Source organism: Equus caballus, chromosome 15 (genome assembly GCF_041296265.1).
Source record: "Equus caballus isolate H_3958 breed thoroughbred chromosome 15, TB-T2T, whole genome shotgun sequence".
Lineage (NCBI taxonomy): Eukaryota > Metazoa > Chordata > Mammalia > Perissodactyla > Equidae > Equus > Equus caballus.
Window position 1 is genome coordinate 44,291,093 of NC_091698.1, and position 20,507 is coordinate 44,311,599.

At 44.8% G+C, this 20,507-nt stretch overlaps 1 protein-coding gene across 7 annotated transcripts in view; it reads left to right on the forward strand.

The window, feature by feature from the left end:
• Positions 1-20,507, forward strand: part of SLC4A5 (solute carrier family 4 member 5) — a 115,871-nt gene that overhangs the window by 31,357 nt on the left and 64,007 nt on the right. For 6 of the 7 annotated variants that reach the window (XM_023618857.2, XM_023618861.2, XM_070235284.1 and 3 more), the window contains 2 exons: positions 6,053-6,253; positions 19,822-19,951. In XM_023618857.2, the coding sequence (XP_023474625.2) occupies positions 6,053-6,253; positions 19,822-19,951 (331 nt within the window). Of the gene's footprint in view, positions 1-6,052; positions 6,254-14,824; positions 15,555-19,821; positions 19,952-20,507 lie in introns of those variants that run through there. The other variant, XM_070235285.1, reaches the window with a different exon arrangement.

The window sequence follows — 20,507 nt, forward strand, 5'->3', positions numbered from 1 at the left end:
CTAACAAAATATATATGGGATCTGTATAAGAAAAACTATAAAACTAATTAAAGAAATCAAAGATCTAAGTAAATGGAGAGAGATTCTGTGTTCATGGATAGGAAGATTGAATGTTGTTAAGATGTCAGTTCCCCCCAATCTGACCTAAGGATTCAACACAATCCCAATCAAAATCCCTGCAAGTTATTTTGTTTTGTTATTGACAAACTGATTCTAAAGTTTATATAGAAGAACAGAAGACTGAGAATAGCCAGCGCAATACTGAAGAAGAACAAAGTTGGAGGACTGACAGTACTCAACTTCAAGACTTACTATAAAGCTACAATAATTAAGAGAGCATGATACTGGCAAAAGAATAGACAGATTGATCAATGGAACAAAATAGCCCAGAAAAGGACCCATACAAATATAGTCAATTCATCTTTGACAAAGAGGCAAAGGCAATTTAATGGAGGAAGGATAGTCCTTTCAACAAATGTTGCTGGAACGACTGAATACCCATCTGGAAAAAAAAAAAAGAATCTGGACATAGTCCTTACATCTTTTACAAAAATGAACTCAAAATAGATCTTAAACCTAAATGTAAAATGTAAAACAATAAAACTTCTAGAGGATAAGGAGAAAATCTAGATGACCTTAGGTTTGGCAATGAGTTTTTAGATACATCAAAGACATCATCCAAGAAAGAAATAATTGATAAGTTGCATTCTATTAAAATTAAAAACTTCTGCTCTGTGAAAGATACTATTAAGACAAAGACAAGGCAAGCCACAGACTAGGAGAAAATATTTGCGAAAGATATATCTGATAAAGGATATGCATCTCAAAATATACAAAGAACTCTTAAAACTCAGCCATAAACAACCCAATTAAAACATGGGCAAAAGATCTGACAGACACCTCACCAAAGAAGATATTACAGATGGTAGATAAGCATATGAAAAGATGCTTGACATCAAATGTCATTAAGGAATTGCAAATTAAAATAACAATGAGATCCACTACACATCAATTAGAATGGCTAAAATCCAAAAAACTGGCAATGCCCCATGCTGATGAGGATGCAGCACAACAGGAACACTCATGCATTGCTGGTGGGAATGAAAATGGCATAACCATTTGGGCAGCTTCTTACAAAGCTAAACATAGTCTTGCCATACAATTCAGCAATAATACTCAAGTATTTACCTAGTTGAGTTGAAAATTATGTGCACATAGCAACATGTACATGAATGTTTATAGCTGCTTTATTAATAATCATCAAAACATGGAAGCAGCCAAGATGTCCTTCAATAGAGGAATGGATAAACAAACCATGATACATCCATACAATGGAATATTATTCAGAGAGAAAAAGAAATGAGCTATCAAGTTGTGAAAGACATGGAGAAAACTTAAATGCATATTGCGAATTGAAAGAGCCATTGTGAAAAGGCTATATACTGTATGATTCCAACTATATGACATTTTGGAAAAGGCAAAATTATAGAGACAGTAAAAAGAGGTCCTATAGGAGGGAAGGGAGGGATGAATAGGTGAAGCACAGGGAATTTTTAGGGTGGTAAAACTATTTTGTATGAAACAGTAATGGTAGATGCACATCATTATGCATTTGTCAAAGCCTGTAGAACTATACAACACTAAGAGTGAACCTTGATGTAAACTATGGACTATAGTTAATAACAATGTATCAATATTGGTTTATTAATTGTAACAAATGTACCACGCTAATGCAAATTATTAATAACAGGGGATACTATTCATAACAATAAATGCCTACATTAAGAAAAAAGAAAGAGCTCAAATAAACAACCTATGTTTACACCTCAAGGAACTAGAAAAAGAACAAACTAGGCCCAAAGTTAGTAGAAAAAAGGATGTAACAAAGATCAGAGCAGAAATAAATGGAATAGAAATGAAAAAGACAATAGAAAAGATAAACAAAATAGACAAAACTTTAGCTAGACTTACCAAGAAAAGAAGAGAGAAGACTCAAATAAAATTAGGAATGAAAGAGGAGACATTACAATGATACCACAGAAATACAAAGTATCATAAGAGATTACTATAAGCAATTATACACCAACAAATTGGACAACCAAGAAGAAATGGATAAATTCCTAGAAACATAAAACTGACTAATTTTGGGGCCAGCCCCGTGGCCAAGTGGTTAAGTCCACGCACTCCACTTCAGCGGCCCAGGGTTCGGATACTGGGCACGGACATGGCACCACTCGTTAGGCCATGTTGAGGCAGCATCCCACATGCCACAACTAGAAGGACCCACAACTAAGATATACAACTATGTACTGGGGGTATCTGGGGAGAAAAAAGCAGGAAAAAAAAAAGAAGAAGAAGATTGGCAACAGTTGTTAGCTCAGGTGCCAATCTTTAAAAAAAAAAATGACCAATTTCTTCTGATCCATGAAGAAACAGAGAATCTAAACAGACCAATTACTAGTAAGGAGATTGAATCAGTAATCAAACCCCCCCCAACAAACAAAAGTCCAGGACCAGATGTCTTCACTGGTGAATTCTACCAAACACTTAAACAAGAATTAATACCAATCCTTCTCAGACTCCTCTAAAAAATAGAAGAGAAAGGAACACTTCCAAACTCATTTTACGAGACCAGCGTTATCCTGATACTGAAACCAGATTAGGGCACTACAAGAAAAGAAAATTACGAGCCAATATCCCTGATGAACAAAATTCTTCAACAAAATATTAGGAAACTAAACTCAACGTTACATTAAAAGGATCATACACTGTGATCAAGTAGGATTTATTCCAGGGATGCAAGGATGGTTCAACATCTGCAAATCAATCAATGTAATATATCCCATTAACAATATAAAGGATAAAAATCATAGGATTATCTCAATAGATGCAGAAAAGTCATTTGACAAAATCCGACATCCGTTCATGATCAAAAGTTTCAACAAACTGGGTATGCAGGGATTGTACCTCAACATAACAAAGTCCATATATGACAAGCCCACAGCTGACATCATACTCAATTGTGAAAAGCTGAAAGCTTTTCCTCTAAGATCAAGAACAAGATAAGGATACCTACTGATGCCACTTTTATTCAACAAAGTACTGGAATTCCTAGCCAGAGCAGTTAGGCGAGAAAAAGAAATAAAAGACACCAAAGTTAGAAAGGAAGTAGTAAAACTGTCTTGATTTGCAGAGGACATGCTATTATATATAGAAAACCCAAGAGACCCCAACAAAAAACTGTTAGAACTAATAAACAAATTCAGTAAAGTTGCAGGACACAAAATCAATATACAGAAATCAGTTGTGTTTCTATACACAAATAACAAACTACCAGAAAGAGAAATTAAGAAAACAATCCCATTTACAATTGCAACAAAAAGAACAAAACAACTGGGAATAAATAAATTTAACCAAGGAAGTGAAGGACCTGTATACTGAAACTACAAGACATTGGTGAAAGAAATTGAGGAAGAAACAAATAAATGGAAAGATATCCCATGCTCATGGATTGGAAGAATTAATATTATAAAAGTGTCCATACTACCTGAAGCAATCTTCAGATTCAATGCAATCTGTATCAAAATTTCAATGGCATTTTTCACAGAAATAGAACAAAAAATCCTAAAATTTGTATGAAACCACAAAAGACCTCAAAAAGCCAAAGTAACCTTGAGAAACAACAGAGCTGGAGGCATCATGCATCCTGATTTCAAACTGAATTACACAGCTATAGTAATCAAGACAGTATGGTATTGGCATAAAAACAGACACATAGATCAATGGAACAGAATAGAGAGTCCGGAAATAAATGCATGCATATATGGTCAATTGATTTATGAAAAAGGAGCCAAGAATATACATTAGGGAAAGGATAGTCTCTTCAATAAATGGTGATGGGAAAACTGGACAGCCACATGCAAAGGAATAAAACTGGACCACTATCTTACACCATAAGCATAATCAACTCAAAATGGACAAAATGGTCTTGAATGTAAGACCTGAAACCATAAAACTAGAAGAAAACATAGGCAGTAAGTTCCTTGACATTAGTCTTGGAAATGATTTTTTTGAATTTGACACCAAAAGCAAAGGCAATGAAAGCAAAAGTCAACAAGCGGGACTACATCAAATCAAGGATATTCCGCACAGCAAAGAAAACCATCAACAAAGTGGAAGGCAACCTACAGAATGGGAGAAAATATTTGCAAATCACATATCTGATAAGGGGTTAATGTCCAAAATATATAAAGCACTCATATGACAATAGAAAAAAACAAAGAATCCAATTAAAAAATAGGGAGAAGAACTGAGTAGACATTTTTCCAAAGACATAACAGATGCCTAACAGGTACATGAAAAGGTGCTCAACATCACTAATCATCAGGGAAATGCAAATCAAAACCACAATGAGATATCACCTCACATCTGTTAGAATGGTTATTATCAAAAAGACGAGAAATAACAAGTGTTGGAGAGGATGTGGAGAAATGGGAACACTTTCATACTGTTGGTGGGAATGTAAATTGGTGCATTCACTATGGAAAATAGTATGAAGGTTCCTCAAAAAATTAAAAACAGAACTACCATATGATCCAACGATTAACTTCTGGGTGTTTATATCCAAAGAAAATGAAAATATTAGCTCAAAAAGATATCTGCACCCTCAAGTTCATTGCATCATTTACAATACCCAAGACATGGAAACAGCCTAAGTGTTCATCGATGGATGAATAGATAAAGAAGAAGCGGTGTGTGTGTGTGTGTATATATATATATACACACACACACAATGGAATATTAGTCAACCATGAGAAAGAAGGAAATCCTGCTATTTGCAACAACATGGATGGATCTTGAGGGCATTATGCTAAATGAAATAAGTCAGACAAAGAAAGACAAATGCTGTATGATCTCATTTATATGTAGAACCTAAAAAAACCCCCAAATTTATAGAAACAAAGAACAGATTTGTGGTTGCCAGAAGTGGGGGATGGAGGATGGGCAAAATGGGTGAAGGTGGTCAAAGGTTCAAACTTCCAGTGATAAGATAAATAAGTCCTGGGGATGTAATACATAGCATGGTGACTATAATTAATAATCTGTATATTTGAAAGTTGCTAAGAGAGTAGATCTTAAAGGTTCTCATCACAAGAAAAAAAATTATAACTATGTGAGGTGATTGATGTTAACTTATTGTGGTAATCATTTCACAATATACACATAAATCACTGTGTTGTATGCCTTAAACTAATACAATGTTACTTGTAAATTATGTCTAAACAAAAAAAATAATAGAGAAACTGTGGAGGTGGGGGTAGGGTGGGAGTACGTACCTGGAACTCTAAGTACTATCTGCTCAGTTATTCTGTGAATCTAAAACTGTACTAAAATAATCTATTAATTATTTTAAAAATTGTTCACCAACTCAAGACACTGATGAGAAAGGGGCAGCAGAACGCCCTTCCCAAGAGCAGAAGGAATTCCAGCTGCCTCTGTGTGCATGGAACTAGTGGGGGCTTTACATAGCAGTCAGGCTTCGTAGCAGAATTCTGAATTATGGTTCTTGGTAACTCTTGTTCTTGCAAATTCTGGTTTACAAAGTCAGCTTTAAGAAACCCTTAATAACTCACTTCTCTGTTAAGTAGTTCATGTCGTCCTTGGTTGTTAGTAAAAATGGCCCTCGATGGAAATGCATATGGCTTTCCCATAACAACCAAAGAGGAGGCTAAATCTGTGACCCACTGAGACTCTTTCCTGGACCATGTGTGAAAAGCCATGTGTGGTCATTGCTGCTCTGGGAAAGCAAGAATGGGGAGTTGGTAGCTCTGCTCATTCTAACAGGATTCTAAAGCACCACGGACATCCCTTCCAGCAACTGTTGAGTGGTTCAGAAATAGAATTCTGTCAAATGCAAGCCTCAGGGCAGTGGCCTTTTCCAGGGATCCCATGTTTTCCATTCTGCTTCAGTGGCCCCAGCTCTCTGTAACTGGAGGCTATTAAGGAGAAATGCCAATTTTCAGTAACTCTGCCTCCCCCCTCTTTTGTCCAGTGCCCACAGACTGCCGTTCCATCCACATCGGACTTTCAGTTCCCACTTACCCTCAAAGGAAAAGAGACCAAAGGGGACATCTTTCAGGCCTACAAAAGGTCCGCTGGGGCCTGCAGCCGGACAAGCCACAGCAGGAACTGACCAGTGCAGGGAGCATGGGAAACAGCCGAGACAGCAGTGTGGAGCATGTCAGCAGGACCCGTGAGTTCTTGAGGGGTGCATTCTGGGGAGCCATCTGCTGATGATCCAGATGGGGCACAGCATGGGGAATTCCCTGGAGACACGTGAGTGACGCCCCACAAGGCTCAGGTCTCCCAGGTCCCCTTGGCTCTGCTGCCGTTAGGGACCAGCCTCCCAGCTCAGGGCTGCCTTTAGTCAGGCTGAGCCCCCGTCTCTCTCTGGTGACTTTGAGACCTCTGCTCTGATCCCATTCCGTGTTGATTTCATGGTTTAATTCTCAGAATTATTTCCCTCATTTCCAAACTCCTAGGGGCCACACGGCCATTGCCCTAAGAACCAATAACAAACATGATTGGCGTGAAGCATTGTGCTCAGAGAAGGGGACTCCTTCCTCTGTTACCTCCACCCTCTTGCCTCATCTGAGCTTGAAGGAGTGGTGCAGAGTTGTCTAGGCGCCCCACACTGTAGCTGGCAGACCCTTGGGAAGCTCTCTCCCAGGTCAGTGAAGCCCCTGAGGCCTTCCTTTGCTACCGCAGAAATCCGTTCTGGGCTGATGAAAAATCAGTCTTTTGTTCCTTTCTGTGGAAAGAAAAGCAGCAATCTTAAGAGAAGTGAAAAGATGGAATCCTTAGAGTACCACTGTGACATCTTATTCTTTTGAGACTTTGCTGTTTCTAGGACATGATTTCACTCCCAGCGTATCCCACATCTGCCCAATTAATAGTATTTAATTGGTTTCTTTTATCTATATCCGCTCTCTTGAGCAAGGCAAAATTAGTTATTTTACCATCTAAACCTGCAAAGGAACGTCGGAGGCAGGAACAGTGTTTTAGTGTCCCTGTAGGAGGAGACCTGACATACATGCTCCCAAAGGCCATCCCAGCCCCCCTCAACCCTGCAGCCGCCCTGAACAAATGCTCTCACGAGCACAGGTCTACCAGGGCCTGTGGCTTTTCCAGAGTAAATGTGTCTGTGGGAGACAGGTTAATGAGGAGTCCTTTGGAGGTGTCCAGTGTAAGAGATGAGCTCTGATTAAAATATGTGTGTATACACATCCACACAAACATGCATGCACACTGGGGACCCAGAGGAGAGCAAGCCTGGTGGGAAGACCTTCTGCTCCCCATCTTGGATCTGGACGCCTCCCACTCACTCTCTTGGGCATTCTCCTGTCACCCCACCACCTCTCCCACATTCAGGGACGAGGTCACCCTTTGAAAGCTGAGTCTGCTGGGTCCCTCCTGAGCCAGAGAAGAGGAAAGTGACTTAGACTTGGTGCTCTCTGCTCAAAGGATTTGGAGGAGGCCTAATAAACGGTGTTTATTGATACGACATGGTGCATCACAGAAGTAATCGTGAATGGTGGATTTTATGATGTTTCGGTGGTTTCTGCTTCAGTTAAAGGGACACTGGTTTTAACTGGAAACCAAAGAGGAGAGAAGGTAGAATCTTTTGAGACATTTGTACATTCAGTACATTCCCTTCGTGATCTGCTGTTCCCATGCCTGTGTGTTACTGGCTTGTCCTTGGCATGGCTATGGAACAGGACAGAGAGAATGGGAGAGCCTAGGAGGACAGGAAATTTCAGGCTGTGTCTTTCAACCTAGAGTAAAGTAAGGACCCCTTTTAAAGGGAAAATAAATTCTTGTTGACCCATGAAAATGCATTTGTACATTTGCAGATCCCCGGGGGGCCATAAATCCTAGTTTGAGAAACACTATCTTATTTAAAGTTTTATTCCATAAAAATGTCCTCTAATTTTGAATTATAAGAACAGAAAAGTTTTGCCCTTATATCTGATAAAAAAAATCCTTTAAAGATTATCGTCAAAATGAAAACACAAAATTAAAAAATTCAGATAGAATTCACCTATCCCTAAGAATACATTCCAGACACACTGGTTTAAGGGAGCCACAAAGCTTGCTAGCAAGTCAATAGCCACAGCGATTTTTCTGTGGCCTGTGGGGCCAGCTTATTCCTGCCGTTCTCCATGGGGTGGTAGAGGTTCACTCCTCAGTCATTCACTTCTTCCAAGCCAAATGGATGTGTGATGTACACCACATCACAGGGTCAGTGACAATGACCTGCGGAAGGGAAAACAAAACAGTGCAGCATCATTTTACCTGCATCATCTAGATAATTGCCTGAATCTCCCCCTTTTCTTTGCTGTAGGGCACCTGACCACATGTGTTCTCCCTCTCTGAGTCTCCTGTCTATTCTGTGAATCCATCCGGACAGCACAGGGAGGGGGTCCAGCTGGCCTGGCCACGTAGCCAAGTGGGAACTCCCACTACAGAGAGGGTGATTGTGCAGAATGTGGGGGGCCTGGGCCACGCTGGGGAGGCTAGATGGCCTGAGTGTAAGGCAGGCTGTACAGATGAAGGATTGACAAGAGACCCCTTCAGTTCCTGCCTCACGGAATAATGACAAAGCGCCAGCAAGACAATGTATGTGAAGGAGCTTTGTACCCGGGAAATGGTAGTTCATTATAATTTTCTTAACTAAAGGCATAGTATTAATAAAAGGAAGATATTGTTATCCCCGTCTTCAGATTGGGGGATCAAGGTTCAAAGAGATGTAGTGTGATACAGCTGTGCTCAGTGAAGCTGGGATTTGAAAACAGGTCTATTGACTCCAAAGCCTGTGCGTGCTCCTTCCACCACACTGCTGCCCTTCGTAAGCCGTCACTGGTCAATCACCACATTCAACACGGGCTGAGAATTACATCCTTCCAAGCAGTGGAATTGCCTAATGGTGAAAGGGATGGGTAGGTAGGGAATAATATGCCATAGCAGTTGGTTTGTTTATTCTCTCTCCTTACCACCCCTTCCCCCAGTGTGAATATAATGTTAGGAAGTCAATACTTAGCAGCCGATCAATTTTGACTCAAGCAGAACATATATGAGGAATAGAATTCAAGCTGTGGTGAGAATCGGTAAGAACCATGCTACCTTCCTGGAAAGAATGCATATTCTGGCTCTGAGAACCTCTGGAGAGGCCATTAGGAGCAAGTGGATTAGAAGTAGCTTTAGAAATACGGCTGCATTTCTACTTTTCTCGGCTGGTAGTAAGAACCGGAGCTAAGATCCAGGAGAAACAAGATTAGCCAAGTCCAGCCTGGGGCTGTAGACTCTGGAGTCGCAGCATCTTCATCTGTAGAGTGAAAGATTGTTGTAAGGGGGTCACCTGTTTCAGTTTGCCTGGGACTGACTGGTTTCCCAAGATGAACGGCTTTCAGTGCTAAAACCAGGTCAGTACCAGGCAAACTGGGGTTGTTGGTCACGCTAAGTTGTTGTGAGTTGCTAAATGCTATGTAAACAGATATAAAATACTTCACATGGTGCACGGTGCATGGTAGGCACTTAACATATCTTAGTTCAATTGATATCCATTAACCCAATTTAAGAGCAAGGAGCCCAAATCTTTTTCCTCTACAAGTGGATGTTGGTTTGGTTTGGCTGCCTTCACTGGTACCAAGGGCTTATGAGATCCTTCTGATGGAAGGGGTACGAAAAATTCAGGCCTTCTTCCACTTGCCAGGTATTAAACAATGCTTGGATCACTAAAAGATCAAAACCGCCCCAGGATGAAAGTAAAGGGGGAAAAGGCTGTTTTCTAGCCAGACATTTGAGTCTCATACATACGGTTCCAAGACCTTAGGACCAAGGACATATTTCAAGTGGTCTTTCTTTCCCCATTTCTAATGAGGAAGGAGCAAGGGTTGGGACAGAAGGCACATTTATCTCTAAAGCATCTCCTCCACGAAGGAGTTCATGAGACAGGCTGTGTTTCTAATGTAGGAACAAAGAAAATTAGGTTTCTTTTAGAGTTTGAAGCTTTAAAATGGGGTGGCTTCTTCACCTTTGTCTTCCTTCCCAGTTTATATCTTGGAGGGATACAAGAAGAGAGAATGGGGGAAGGAAGAAGGAAAAGGGGAAAGAATGAGGATCATTCTAGACCTTTCATGCCCCCTTGGGGGAGGGGATAGGCAGGCAGGAAGGCAAATTAAAATTTCCCAAAGGAAACCTGTGTTTACTCTTTTCTCTCTTCTTGCTCTTTGACACCTTACAATCTGCATCTCCTGGAGCTGTGGACATACACAGCATTCCCTCCCCAGCCCCAAGGGCTATTCTAAAATCAAACACAAACACAAACAAAAAATCCTATTGGAAGAGAATCCTGGGTTAGGGGCCTTAAGACCTTAAGGGAAATTAGGGTTGAGAGCCTGTTTGCAAGTGACCCAATGAAAGTTGTAATAAATATAAATTTTTATAAGCCATGTTTTAGCAGGATTTATCTTATTCCTTGAGAGTTAGCTAATATGGACTCCAGCCTCCTCACTCACATCCTGGGGGAAGTCCATGCCTTTGCCTAAATTTCTGTGAGTTCCCAGGGGCCTCCAGTCTCAGTGTCTCACTCTGGCTTCAAGTCCCTCCCTGGTGGGTGTGCAGACTTGCTGTTTTACCTCCTGTACCTGTTCTCTGCTTTCACCTCCAGGCTGGCTCAGGCATGGAGTTCAGACCTTCTTTGCTTTCCCCCAAATTGGTCTCATATGGCATGGATGTGAGTGGCAGACTTTGTTGAAGGTTCAGAACCGTGGAGCAGTTTAATGTTGCAGAGATACACAACCTTTAAAACGAGATACTAGATAGCTCTGTTCTTAAAAACCCTCTGGCCACCAGGAATTTCCCATCGGCCTCCGACCATATTTTTGGCAATTCCCCCCATCTCCACTGCCCTTCCTGAGTCCTCTCGCATCTCCTTGCTTCTCAGCTTTTGGGCCCCCTCTCCTCACACACACACCCTCACTCCCCTCACTTTTCAGTGACATCAACTTCCCTCTGTCTCCATCTTGGCTCAGGGCCCATTTTTGCACACCTGAAGACACATACTACGTTGAATGGAACACAAAGACCATCTCCTGTAGGTCTAGCCCTTCAGCAACCTTGAAGACTTGAAAGAAGCCTTGACATCTCCCTCTCCCCCTTCTCCCTCCACACTGGCCTCTGCAAGAGGAAGGAAGCAGTACCAAGATTCAGTCTCATGAATGCATCTCTTAGCTTAGAAGGAAGAAGCAGCAACTGACTGTTTTGATTTTAATAAAAATTTATTCACTTTACCATATTTAAATTCACTAAAACAAAACAATAAGAACCACATGCTAATTGAAGACTATCGGTGACATTCCATATATCTTAACTGACGAATAATGGATGTGATACAGTCAATTGCTGTTTACTATTTTGTTTCTCCAGAAATGTCAGAATCTCCTCCTCCAGGGCTCAGGAGATGAACGTCATTGTTCTCTTTTCTGTGTGGGGTCTCCTGCAAATGCTCAGGGTCTCTCTGACTTCACACTAAGGTCGATGCTCTTCCCGGGAAAGACTGGAGGATCTCTTATCTAAATTTCTCACCCAGCCTTGGCTGAGTCTGCCCCTCACAACACGTCAAGATCTTCCAGCCTTGGTTCCTCCACAAGAACTTTTGGGGAGCCAGCCGTGTGCTTGCCTGGCTCTGTGGGCCATCAGTCACAACTTCCTCCCTTAGCTAGGGCTGCGGCCAGGGCCAAGGTTTCTTTCCCTTGATCTTCCTTCCTTTGGGCCTGCTTTGCCTTTACTTTACCCCCTTCTCTTTTACTGATTCCCTTTTCCTTCTTATTCTAACTGGTCTTACTACACTGACCCACATTCTCTTATAACTCTTACACTTGTAGTTTTTAAGAAGGTACGCAGAAGAAAATCTCCATACCCTAGAATTTCATATAAGAGGGACTCATGATTAAGAGGGTAACTTTATCTCAAGTGTCAGAAACCTACTTGAGCTGGCTTGAGCACGGAGAGAGAGAGAGAGAGTTTGTGTGTGAGTTTACATTATAAGACGAACGGAGTTTCTCACAGTCCCACAGCAGAACAGATGGCCAGGCTCAGGGGGTGGGCACAGCACCCTCTCAGTCCCCTTTCTGGCATGGCATGGTCTCTTCCCCCTGCTTCTCCTGTCAATCTGCTTCACTCCTCTCTCTCTCTGCAGCCCTTTCTGCTTCTCTGTGCCCTCAGCTTCCAGTTTACATGTTCTCTTTTCCAGAAACTGTCAGGAAAGGTCCAGCTATCTCAGAGACCCAATTCTAAATTTCCAGGCTTGGGTCAGGTGTCCAGTTAGTTGTTTCTGGTCCAATTAACTGTAGCCAGGGGCTACAGGTCATGCATTCCACAAACACAGCTGCCAGAGGGTCATCCTTTTGTGAGGTGTGGGCTGGGACAACATCCCCAAAGCTGCCTACGACAAGAGGGATTCCCATAAATACTACAAGTGGGCAGATTCTCTCTTCTTCCTCTCTCAGCAAGCACATTTGGTGTTTATGGACAGCTTTCTAGACAAACAACTTTACTGTGCATGAAACTAGGACTTGGGGCCTTCAGGTCGCCTCTCAAGACCCACCTCATACAACTGCAGGCATGACTTTGGAATCCTCGGGTTTGTCCCCCACTCCCCAGTGCTCAGTGGCCCTGAGCTACCCAAAGGCCTCTCCCCCACGCCCAGCTCTGCCCTCTGCCCATTTCCTTGTTCTTGGCTGCTTTCTTGCTGAGCCTGATCCCAGCTGATACGCTCATGAGTGTTAATCAGTAAAATTCATTCACCCAGCAAATACTGATTGAGTGCCCACGCTGTGTGAGCCCTGTGTCGGGGGCCAGCAGCCTGATGGGAGCAAGACAGACCCTGAGCTCTTGAGGCTAAAGGTCTAGTGTTTCGTGTGAAGCCTAAGAAGGAGGGAGCCTCTGAAAGGACTGGCCCAGACCCGAGGACCCCAGGACCAAGTCCTCGTGCTGACTTCTGATGGTCCTAAATGCCTCCCAGGTCTTACTAGGAGCTGAAGGCCTGCTGGTTCGCAGCCCACTAGATTGTTTTGTGCTTTGCTCATCCAGTGACTACACAGTCCTCACCCAGTAAGAGCACGATTCTGCTTGCTTCTTTCAGTGTGCTTCCTGAGGCTTGTTCCTGCCGAGGCTGTGTTTCCCCCAGCCACTGCTAGTTGAGTCCATTCCTACAGTTGGGTCATCACTATATGACTCTCCCTATGAGCTATCCACCAGAGGGGCTATTAATACCAGTGGTGTTTCTCATTATGTGGATTAACTTCTGGCATGCCCTGTAGGGCCAGCAGTGCATTAGAGCCAGTCTGATCCAGGAGCCCAGCATGTGGTGTGCTAAACCTTCTGTGGGCAGAGAGAGGGGAGGGGCCTCTGGGTGCAGGGGTAGGGGGATAGCACGGGAGTATCATCGGCTTTTAGAAGCTGGAAAGGACCGAGCCCTCGGAATGTTTAACAGGGCTGGGCTGGTGACTGGTAATGAGGGAGGAAGGTGTCAGACCCATTGGCAACAACAATAACAGTGATATCATTTATTAGGTGAGTGGTGTATGCCAAGCAGTATGCCAACCACATCACATATATTATCTCACTTCACGGTACCACAATCTAGTGAAGGAGGTGGGATTCTTCTCACTTTATAGATGGGGAAACTGAGGCACAGACAGCATAATGCCTACCTTAGATCCTACTGCTAGTAATCAGCAGAGTCAGGATTTGAATCCACATCTGGGCTCTTAAAGCACCACATGAGTAGAGAGAATCCTCTGGTATCCTTGGTGATCTCTCCTTGGATGTTTCTCTGGGGTTTCGAGGTCACCCACAGCCCCTGACTCAGTGTGGCGTGCAGTGGCTGCCTAGGGGTGCTCAGGAGGCAATGGGCCGGCTCCAGCCACAGTGCAGTGTGAGTTGGAGAGCTGGAGACCCTGGGAGGGGCCCATCTCCTCACTGTCCCGCCCTGCTGAGGAGCCCACCAAGGCAGGAACTCCTGGATCATGGCATTTGCTAGGAGCCCAGGACTAAGCACAGGCCCTTGAGCCTCTGCTGCTGCTTCCTCAGCTTTAAGGTGGGCATACTTGATCCTCGGGCCTCAGGGATAAAAATGTGGGAAGTGGAGCCAGCCAACGGGGCAGCGTGGGTTGGAGGACGTGGTCAGACTTTGCTCCCCTCCAGGCTCCCCTAACCTAGGGTCTGGGGGGCCTTCTGTGCTGTAAACTGGGTCTCAGTTTTCTCATCAGTGAAATGAAGGGTTTGGACTCAACCACTGGATCGCTAAGCTCCCTCTCAGCTCTAGGACTTAGCGAATTCAGGGTTCAGAGCTCCTTGAAGCAGCAGCCGCTCCGTGACCTCTAATCAACCTTGGCACATTCTGAGTACTCAGTAAGCACTTGTTGAACCGAACCCAGGAGATTAGGAGTTTCTCAGCAGAGCAAAACAATTCCCCCGTGAGGTTCGCCACACACCCTCAAGTGACCAGTTCCCACTGTCTGTGGGGTCTCAGAAAACACCAACTAAGTGATGACAGTCAACAGTTTGTCTTAGAAGTAGATGAAGAGGGAGAGGATCGGGAGTTTGGGCTTAAAGTTGAGGAAGGAGAGAAACTAGCTGCATGGAACATTATTAGACCAAGCGTGGTTGCTGTGAAATGTGAGACCCCCACAGCAACCCTCCCCCGACAACCCCACCTCCACCCGGGGCTGTGTGGCTGAGAACCCGGCCCTGCCAGGCCACTCTCCAGCCAGCTCACCTGCAGCCAAGGCTCTTAAGGAGGCCCTGGGGAGTCTCAGGGCAAATCCTACCTCTCCCTTTATAAAGGGCCCCGCGGAGAGGTGCCTGGGCTCCCCTCGAGCCCCCAGGCGTGGTGGGAAGGGCTCATGGGGGAGGAAGGAAGGGGCAGTTCTGCTAGTCCTCTACAGGCCCTGTAAACCTGCCCCCGCCCTGGCTGCTGAGGGGACCCGGCTGCCTGCTTGAGGTTCTGCTGTGGCCTCTGAGCCCTTCTCTCTCCAGTGCACCTGAGAACTCCCTCTCCCTCTCTCTCCCTCTCCCCCTCTCTCTCCCTCTCCCCCTCTCCCTCTCTCTCTCTCTCTTACACACACACACACAGCTCTCTCATACTCACAAGATCTTTAATTCACTCTCTATGTAGTTTTCTCTCTTACACACTCGCTCTCACACTTACTACATCTCTTTTCTCCCTCACATACCGCCCTCTTTCTCCATCTCCCTAGTCTTTCACACATTCCTTCCCTCTCTCCCTCTCCCTCGCCCTTTCCCTCTCCATCTTCTCCTCTCCCCACGCCTCCCCTGGTGCTTAACTGGAAACAAAAGTGAGTTTGTTGTGGCCGGTGGGCAACAGACGTGTGGAGGCAGCAGCCAGGGTGGCAGCAGCAGAAAAAGGCTGGGGCCAGAGGCAGTGCCGACAGCTGGAGACCCCAGTGCTCAGCTATTCCAGGGAGCAGGTAATGTCCCAGACGGGCCGGTTCAGGCATCCTGCTCTCTGCCCTGTCTCACCTTTCCATGATTGTTCCATTTATTTGCCTTCTTATCTGGCATTGAAGGGGGAAGGGGATTCTATACTTAGGGAGCGGTAGACACAAAGGTCCAAGGAGTGACGCCCCCTCCTCTTCAGAGAACTGTGTGTGGTCTGATGTGGCTGGGGTCCAGGGCACGTGGGGTCAAGGGTGGCTGGGGTCTGGGGTGTCTGGGATTGAGGGTGCCTGGGGTTGAGTGTGGCTGTGGTCCAGGGCATTTGGGTGAGGGACATGACAGAACCTAGAAAGGCAGATTAGAGCCAGGTCACAAGGAATGTTTTGAGCCGTGTCATAGACCCTAGGGTGTAGACCTAGCCAAATCAGACCCCAGTAGAGAGCTATTGAAGTTTTTTCACCTGGCGAGTAACAGGGTCAAATCTACATTTTAAAAGAGTAGTTCTTGAACTCTGATCCCATGGAGAATTGGTGCGCCCTTTCAGAATCAAGCAGTCAGTCTTCTCCCAATTTAAATAAAAAATAAGGTTATTTGTTCAATTGTTAGTTTTTCTTCTGTAAAATTTCCTTAAACCTTTGATGTCTGCTAGTGTCAGCAATCAGTAAGTCAATGAAAAGCAAGTAAGTTTAAAGTAATAGAAAAAGTCAGAAATAAAATCCACTTAAATAAGTGAAGCCCATTGAGCTATATACAGATGAATTAATAGTATTTTCTGCTATTAAAATTATTTCTAACTCATATGGACAATATTTTATGGTGCTGCCCAATGAGCACCATGACTCCCAGGAGTCTGTCACATGAACATGTTTGAAATGTTTTAAAAGCAAACTCGGCTGCTACATAGGGAATGGGGATGGATGGGGGCACCAGAGGCAGCGGGATCAGTAGGTGGCTATTGTGGTGCTAGGAACAGGAGATAACAAGAACCTGAACCAAGATGGTGGCAATAGATGGAAAAAAGGGAGAGAGCTAAAAAATATTTAGGAAGCAAGTGAAAGAAGTTAGTGTCTGGTTGGACATGGATGGCATGAGAGAAGGAGGCTTCAGGAGTGAGTCCAACATGTATCATCTGGATGGCTGGGTAGTTAGGGGTGCTATTGATCAGAACAGAGGAGGGCAGGGTTGGGGTGTTGGAAGAATGGATGCAGAGTGTTTTGAATATGTTGAGGTTGGCTCGAGAAGGCTGCAGAACTCCCAAATGGAGCAGTCCAGTTGGCAGTTGGAAATGCTCAATACAGGCAGGACCTGGAGACGTGGGTGACCTTGTCTATAGGGTGACATCCTAAAGAACACAAGATGGACCAGGAACAGTGCAGAAAGATAGGGGAGAAGAAGGCCAAGGAGGAATCCTGGGGAAGATCAAGATTTAAGTGAGACAGGCAAGAGGGGCCAGAGAAGGATATTGACAAGGAGTCCTCAAAGAGATATGAAAAAATATCAAGAAAGTGCTGTATTATGAGAGCCAAGAGTGGCATTTCAATTCAGAGGGAGTGGTCAGTACCACTGATGTCCAAGAGAAAGAAAACAGACCATAGCTTCACAGCGCTGTTGGTTTCATTGATTTTATTAACTTGTTGGTTTGAGAATAAGATAAAAAGAGAGATCTGATGGTGGGGTTATAAACTCAGGTGCATAGCATAAATGAGATTAGCAGGGTATAGTAGGGAGTAGTGGGGACCGTGGCAAACTAAAATGCGTATGCCCACCCAAAGAAAGCAGCCATCACTCAGCTCTAATTGATTGTTTCCAAGCAGGAATGTGGGCACAGTCATTAGAATATCTGAATTTTCAAGAGAAGTCAGAAATCTGGATTTTTATATGAAATCTCGCAATTCTTTATGTTAGCACCTATTTCAAAAATTTTTATACTCTATGAGGGCTGAATTAAACACACTTTGAAATCTCTGCCTTAGTGTGATGGAGCTGAACCAGTTGCAGCCGGTTAGGAAGTGATTGGGTAAGGAGGAAGTGGAGATAGCAAGTGTAGACCACTCCAAGAAACAGGGAAAACGAAGGGAAAGGAGAGCAGGAGAGCCTGAAAGGCAGGCAAGATCAGAGAAAAGTATTTGAGGGTAAGAAGAACTGTTTATAGGCTGACAGAAAGAGAGTGGAGAGAGAGAAGTTGAAGACCCAGGTAAGGAAAGGCTAGTTGGCAAAAATGAAGATCCAGCAGAAGGGAATGGATGGGGCCAGAGACGAGGCTGGAGGAAGGACTCTTCAGCTCAAAGGAGCAGTGGTAAGGACATAGAAGGACTAGAAGAGAGGAAGTTGATGGATTTCATGCCTGGAGGCCTTTATTTTCTTGATGAAGTGCGGTGGGAGATGGATTAAGAGGCTTGAAGAGAAGAGCAAAGGTTAGGAATGGCATCGAGGGACATGGGAAAGGGTGCCAACAAGGATGAGTGGAAGGTGGCTGTACTTCTGAGATGTGCTGAGAGTGGAAACTCTCCATTTGCACAGGTGGGTGGTTTTCTCCAGCAGGGGCCATGGGCCTAGGTGCTGGGATTGGTGGTGAAGGGGATTAGCACCCATTCCATTCTAGGCCCTGTGTCACATGACTTGTTCTCCTTATCTGATTTATTCCTCCCAACAGCCCTGTTCACTCAGAGTGACTTCACTCAGGAGTAAGTGGCAACTCTGAGATTCACACCCATCTCTAGTTGGATGGAAGACCATTGTGTACCCTGCCTCCACCATACCACTGTACCACACTGCCTCTCCCCATACCTTCAGGACACACCTGCAGAGATGAAGACTGGGCCATTGAATTCTTGTTGGGACATTGGTTGGCCAGTTTTATTGGGAAGTCAAGGAGTAAGAGAGTGGAGTGTGTGATGAAAGAGTAGTTGAAACTATTGACCATTGGGAGTCCATGGAGAAATAAGTGAGGGCCAAAGGGGATGATACACTGAGGGGATAGAGAGGCTTGGAGGAAGGGGAAGACTTGATGAAGCCCAGGAGACAGTCAATGAGAGACTGAACCAAGGGCAGGGGCAATGGGATCAGAGAGGAGGGAACGTATTCTTAAAAACTCTCAATATGGAAGTGGAGATGAGAGAAAGAGGTGAGGTGAGGCTGACTCCAGGGTGTGTAGCCTGTGCACTTGGGTGGACAGTTAATGCCTTTAACCAGGGCATTGACGTCATGTCGTACCTCTGTCTCTTGCTCACCGTGCTCTAGACACACTGACCAGTACATTCCCACCTCAGGGTCTTTGGAACACTTGGAGGACTCTTCTTCCAGATGTGCAGATGTGGCTCATTCTCATCTTTCAAGTAATGATTCAAATACACCCTCCTCAGGGAAGCCTTCCTTGATCATGCTGTCTAATGTAGTTCCCTGGTCATTTAATTATTTTTTTCAGAACACTTATCACTACCTTAAATGATCATTTATTGGTTGGTTTACTTGTTTATTGTCCATCTCTGCCACTAGAACAGATGTTCAAGAGAGGGAGGACATATGGCCCTTCTTCACTTCTTTGTTTTCCAACACCCAGAACAATGCCAGCCACATAATAGGCATTCATTAAACATTGAGTGAAAGAAAGAAAGAAGGAAGGAAGGAAGGGAGGGAGGAAGAGGGAAAGAGAGAGAGAGAAAAAGAGAGAAAGAGAGAAAGAAAGGAGAGGCATGTTTGGGGAAAGGTACATGTTCAGTGTCAGAATGCTGACTTTTAAGGTGCCTGAGAGACACCCAGGAGGTGACATCCAGTGGGCAGTTGGAAAGCAGAGTAGTAGCTCAGGAACAGGCTGTCACCTTGCCCATGAAGAAGGTGGGCCCATGTGGCACACTGGCGCAAGCACATCCTTCACATGCCTGCCCCTTCAAGGCCAACGTTGGAAGTTGACTGGTTTGGGGCCCGGTGGGAGAAAGGATCCCTCTGGGTTTGCTCTGCTTAAGTTGGGTCAGAGTTTTTCTTACTTCACTTTTCTATTCTATTCCCCATCTTTGCTGCTGCCCTGGCTTTGGCCATTTTCTGTCCTTCTTCATTATTGGCTACAAGACCCTGAAGTCCGAATGCATACTAAATCCTTTCTTCTCTTTTATCTCAGAGAGTATCTCAACCATCTCCAACCCACTGAGGCTTGAATCTAGCTTCGCCCAGAAGCTGGGCTTAGTTTTACTGAATTAGGAAATACTTTTCCCTTGTACTTGTCTCCCGCTCTGTTTCAATTGGCCTTGCACCCCTCCACCTCCCATGGAGCACTCAGCAGACCCTGCTGCCCTCCTTTTGTAGGATCTCCAGCTGCTGAGCAGCTCCAGGACATCCTGGGGGAGGAAGATGAGGCTCCCAACCCCACCCTCTTCACAGAGATGGACACCCTGCAGCACGACGGAGACCAGATGGAGTGGAAGGAGTCAGCCAGGTGAGGCAGAGCCCCAGGAGGGAGGTAGAGGGGCTTCCTGCTGAGGTCCACCTGGGGCCCAGGCTGAGCCGACCCTCTCGGTGGGAGGGGTTATTGGCCAGTGGCATCTCGCACCTCGAGTTCTGCCAGGGCACTTCCTGGCCCCTGAAGACCTTCCCTTTGCCTTCCTTGGTGTCCAGAACTGGGTTGGACACTAATGAGCAAAGAGAAACTTATGGCTTTGTCTTTATCTCAAAGAAATTAAAACCGTGAGACCATGAGAGAATAATACAAGGGCACATATACATATTCTTTCATGCCAAATGGTTCAAACTAAATGCTGTAGGAGAAGGGAAAGCACCAAGTGGGCTGGAGTAGACAGGAAGGCTTCCGGGAGGAAGGAAAGTGTGTGCGAGGGAAAATCCAGATGGAGTGATCCAGTGGGCTGCTGAAGAAAAGGGACTCGGCAGAGTCTGTGGTGGGACAAGCAGAGTAGAGCTACGGAGGAACGTGTGGGGAGCAGAGAGAGCTCTGTATGTAGGGGCAGTAGAAGGAAGAGAGGAGCCAGAAGGCTGGA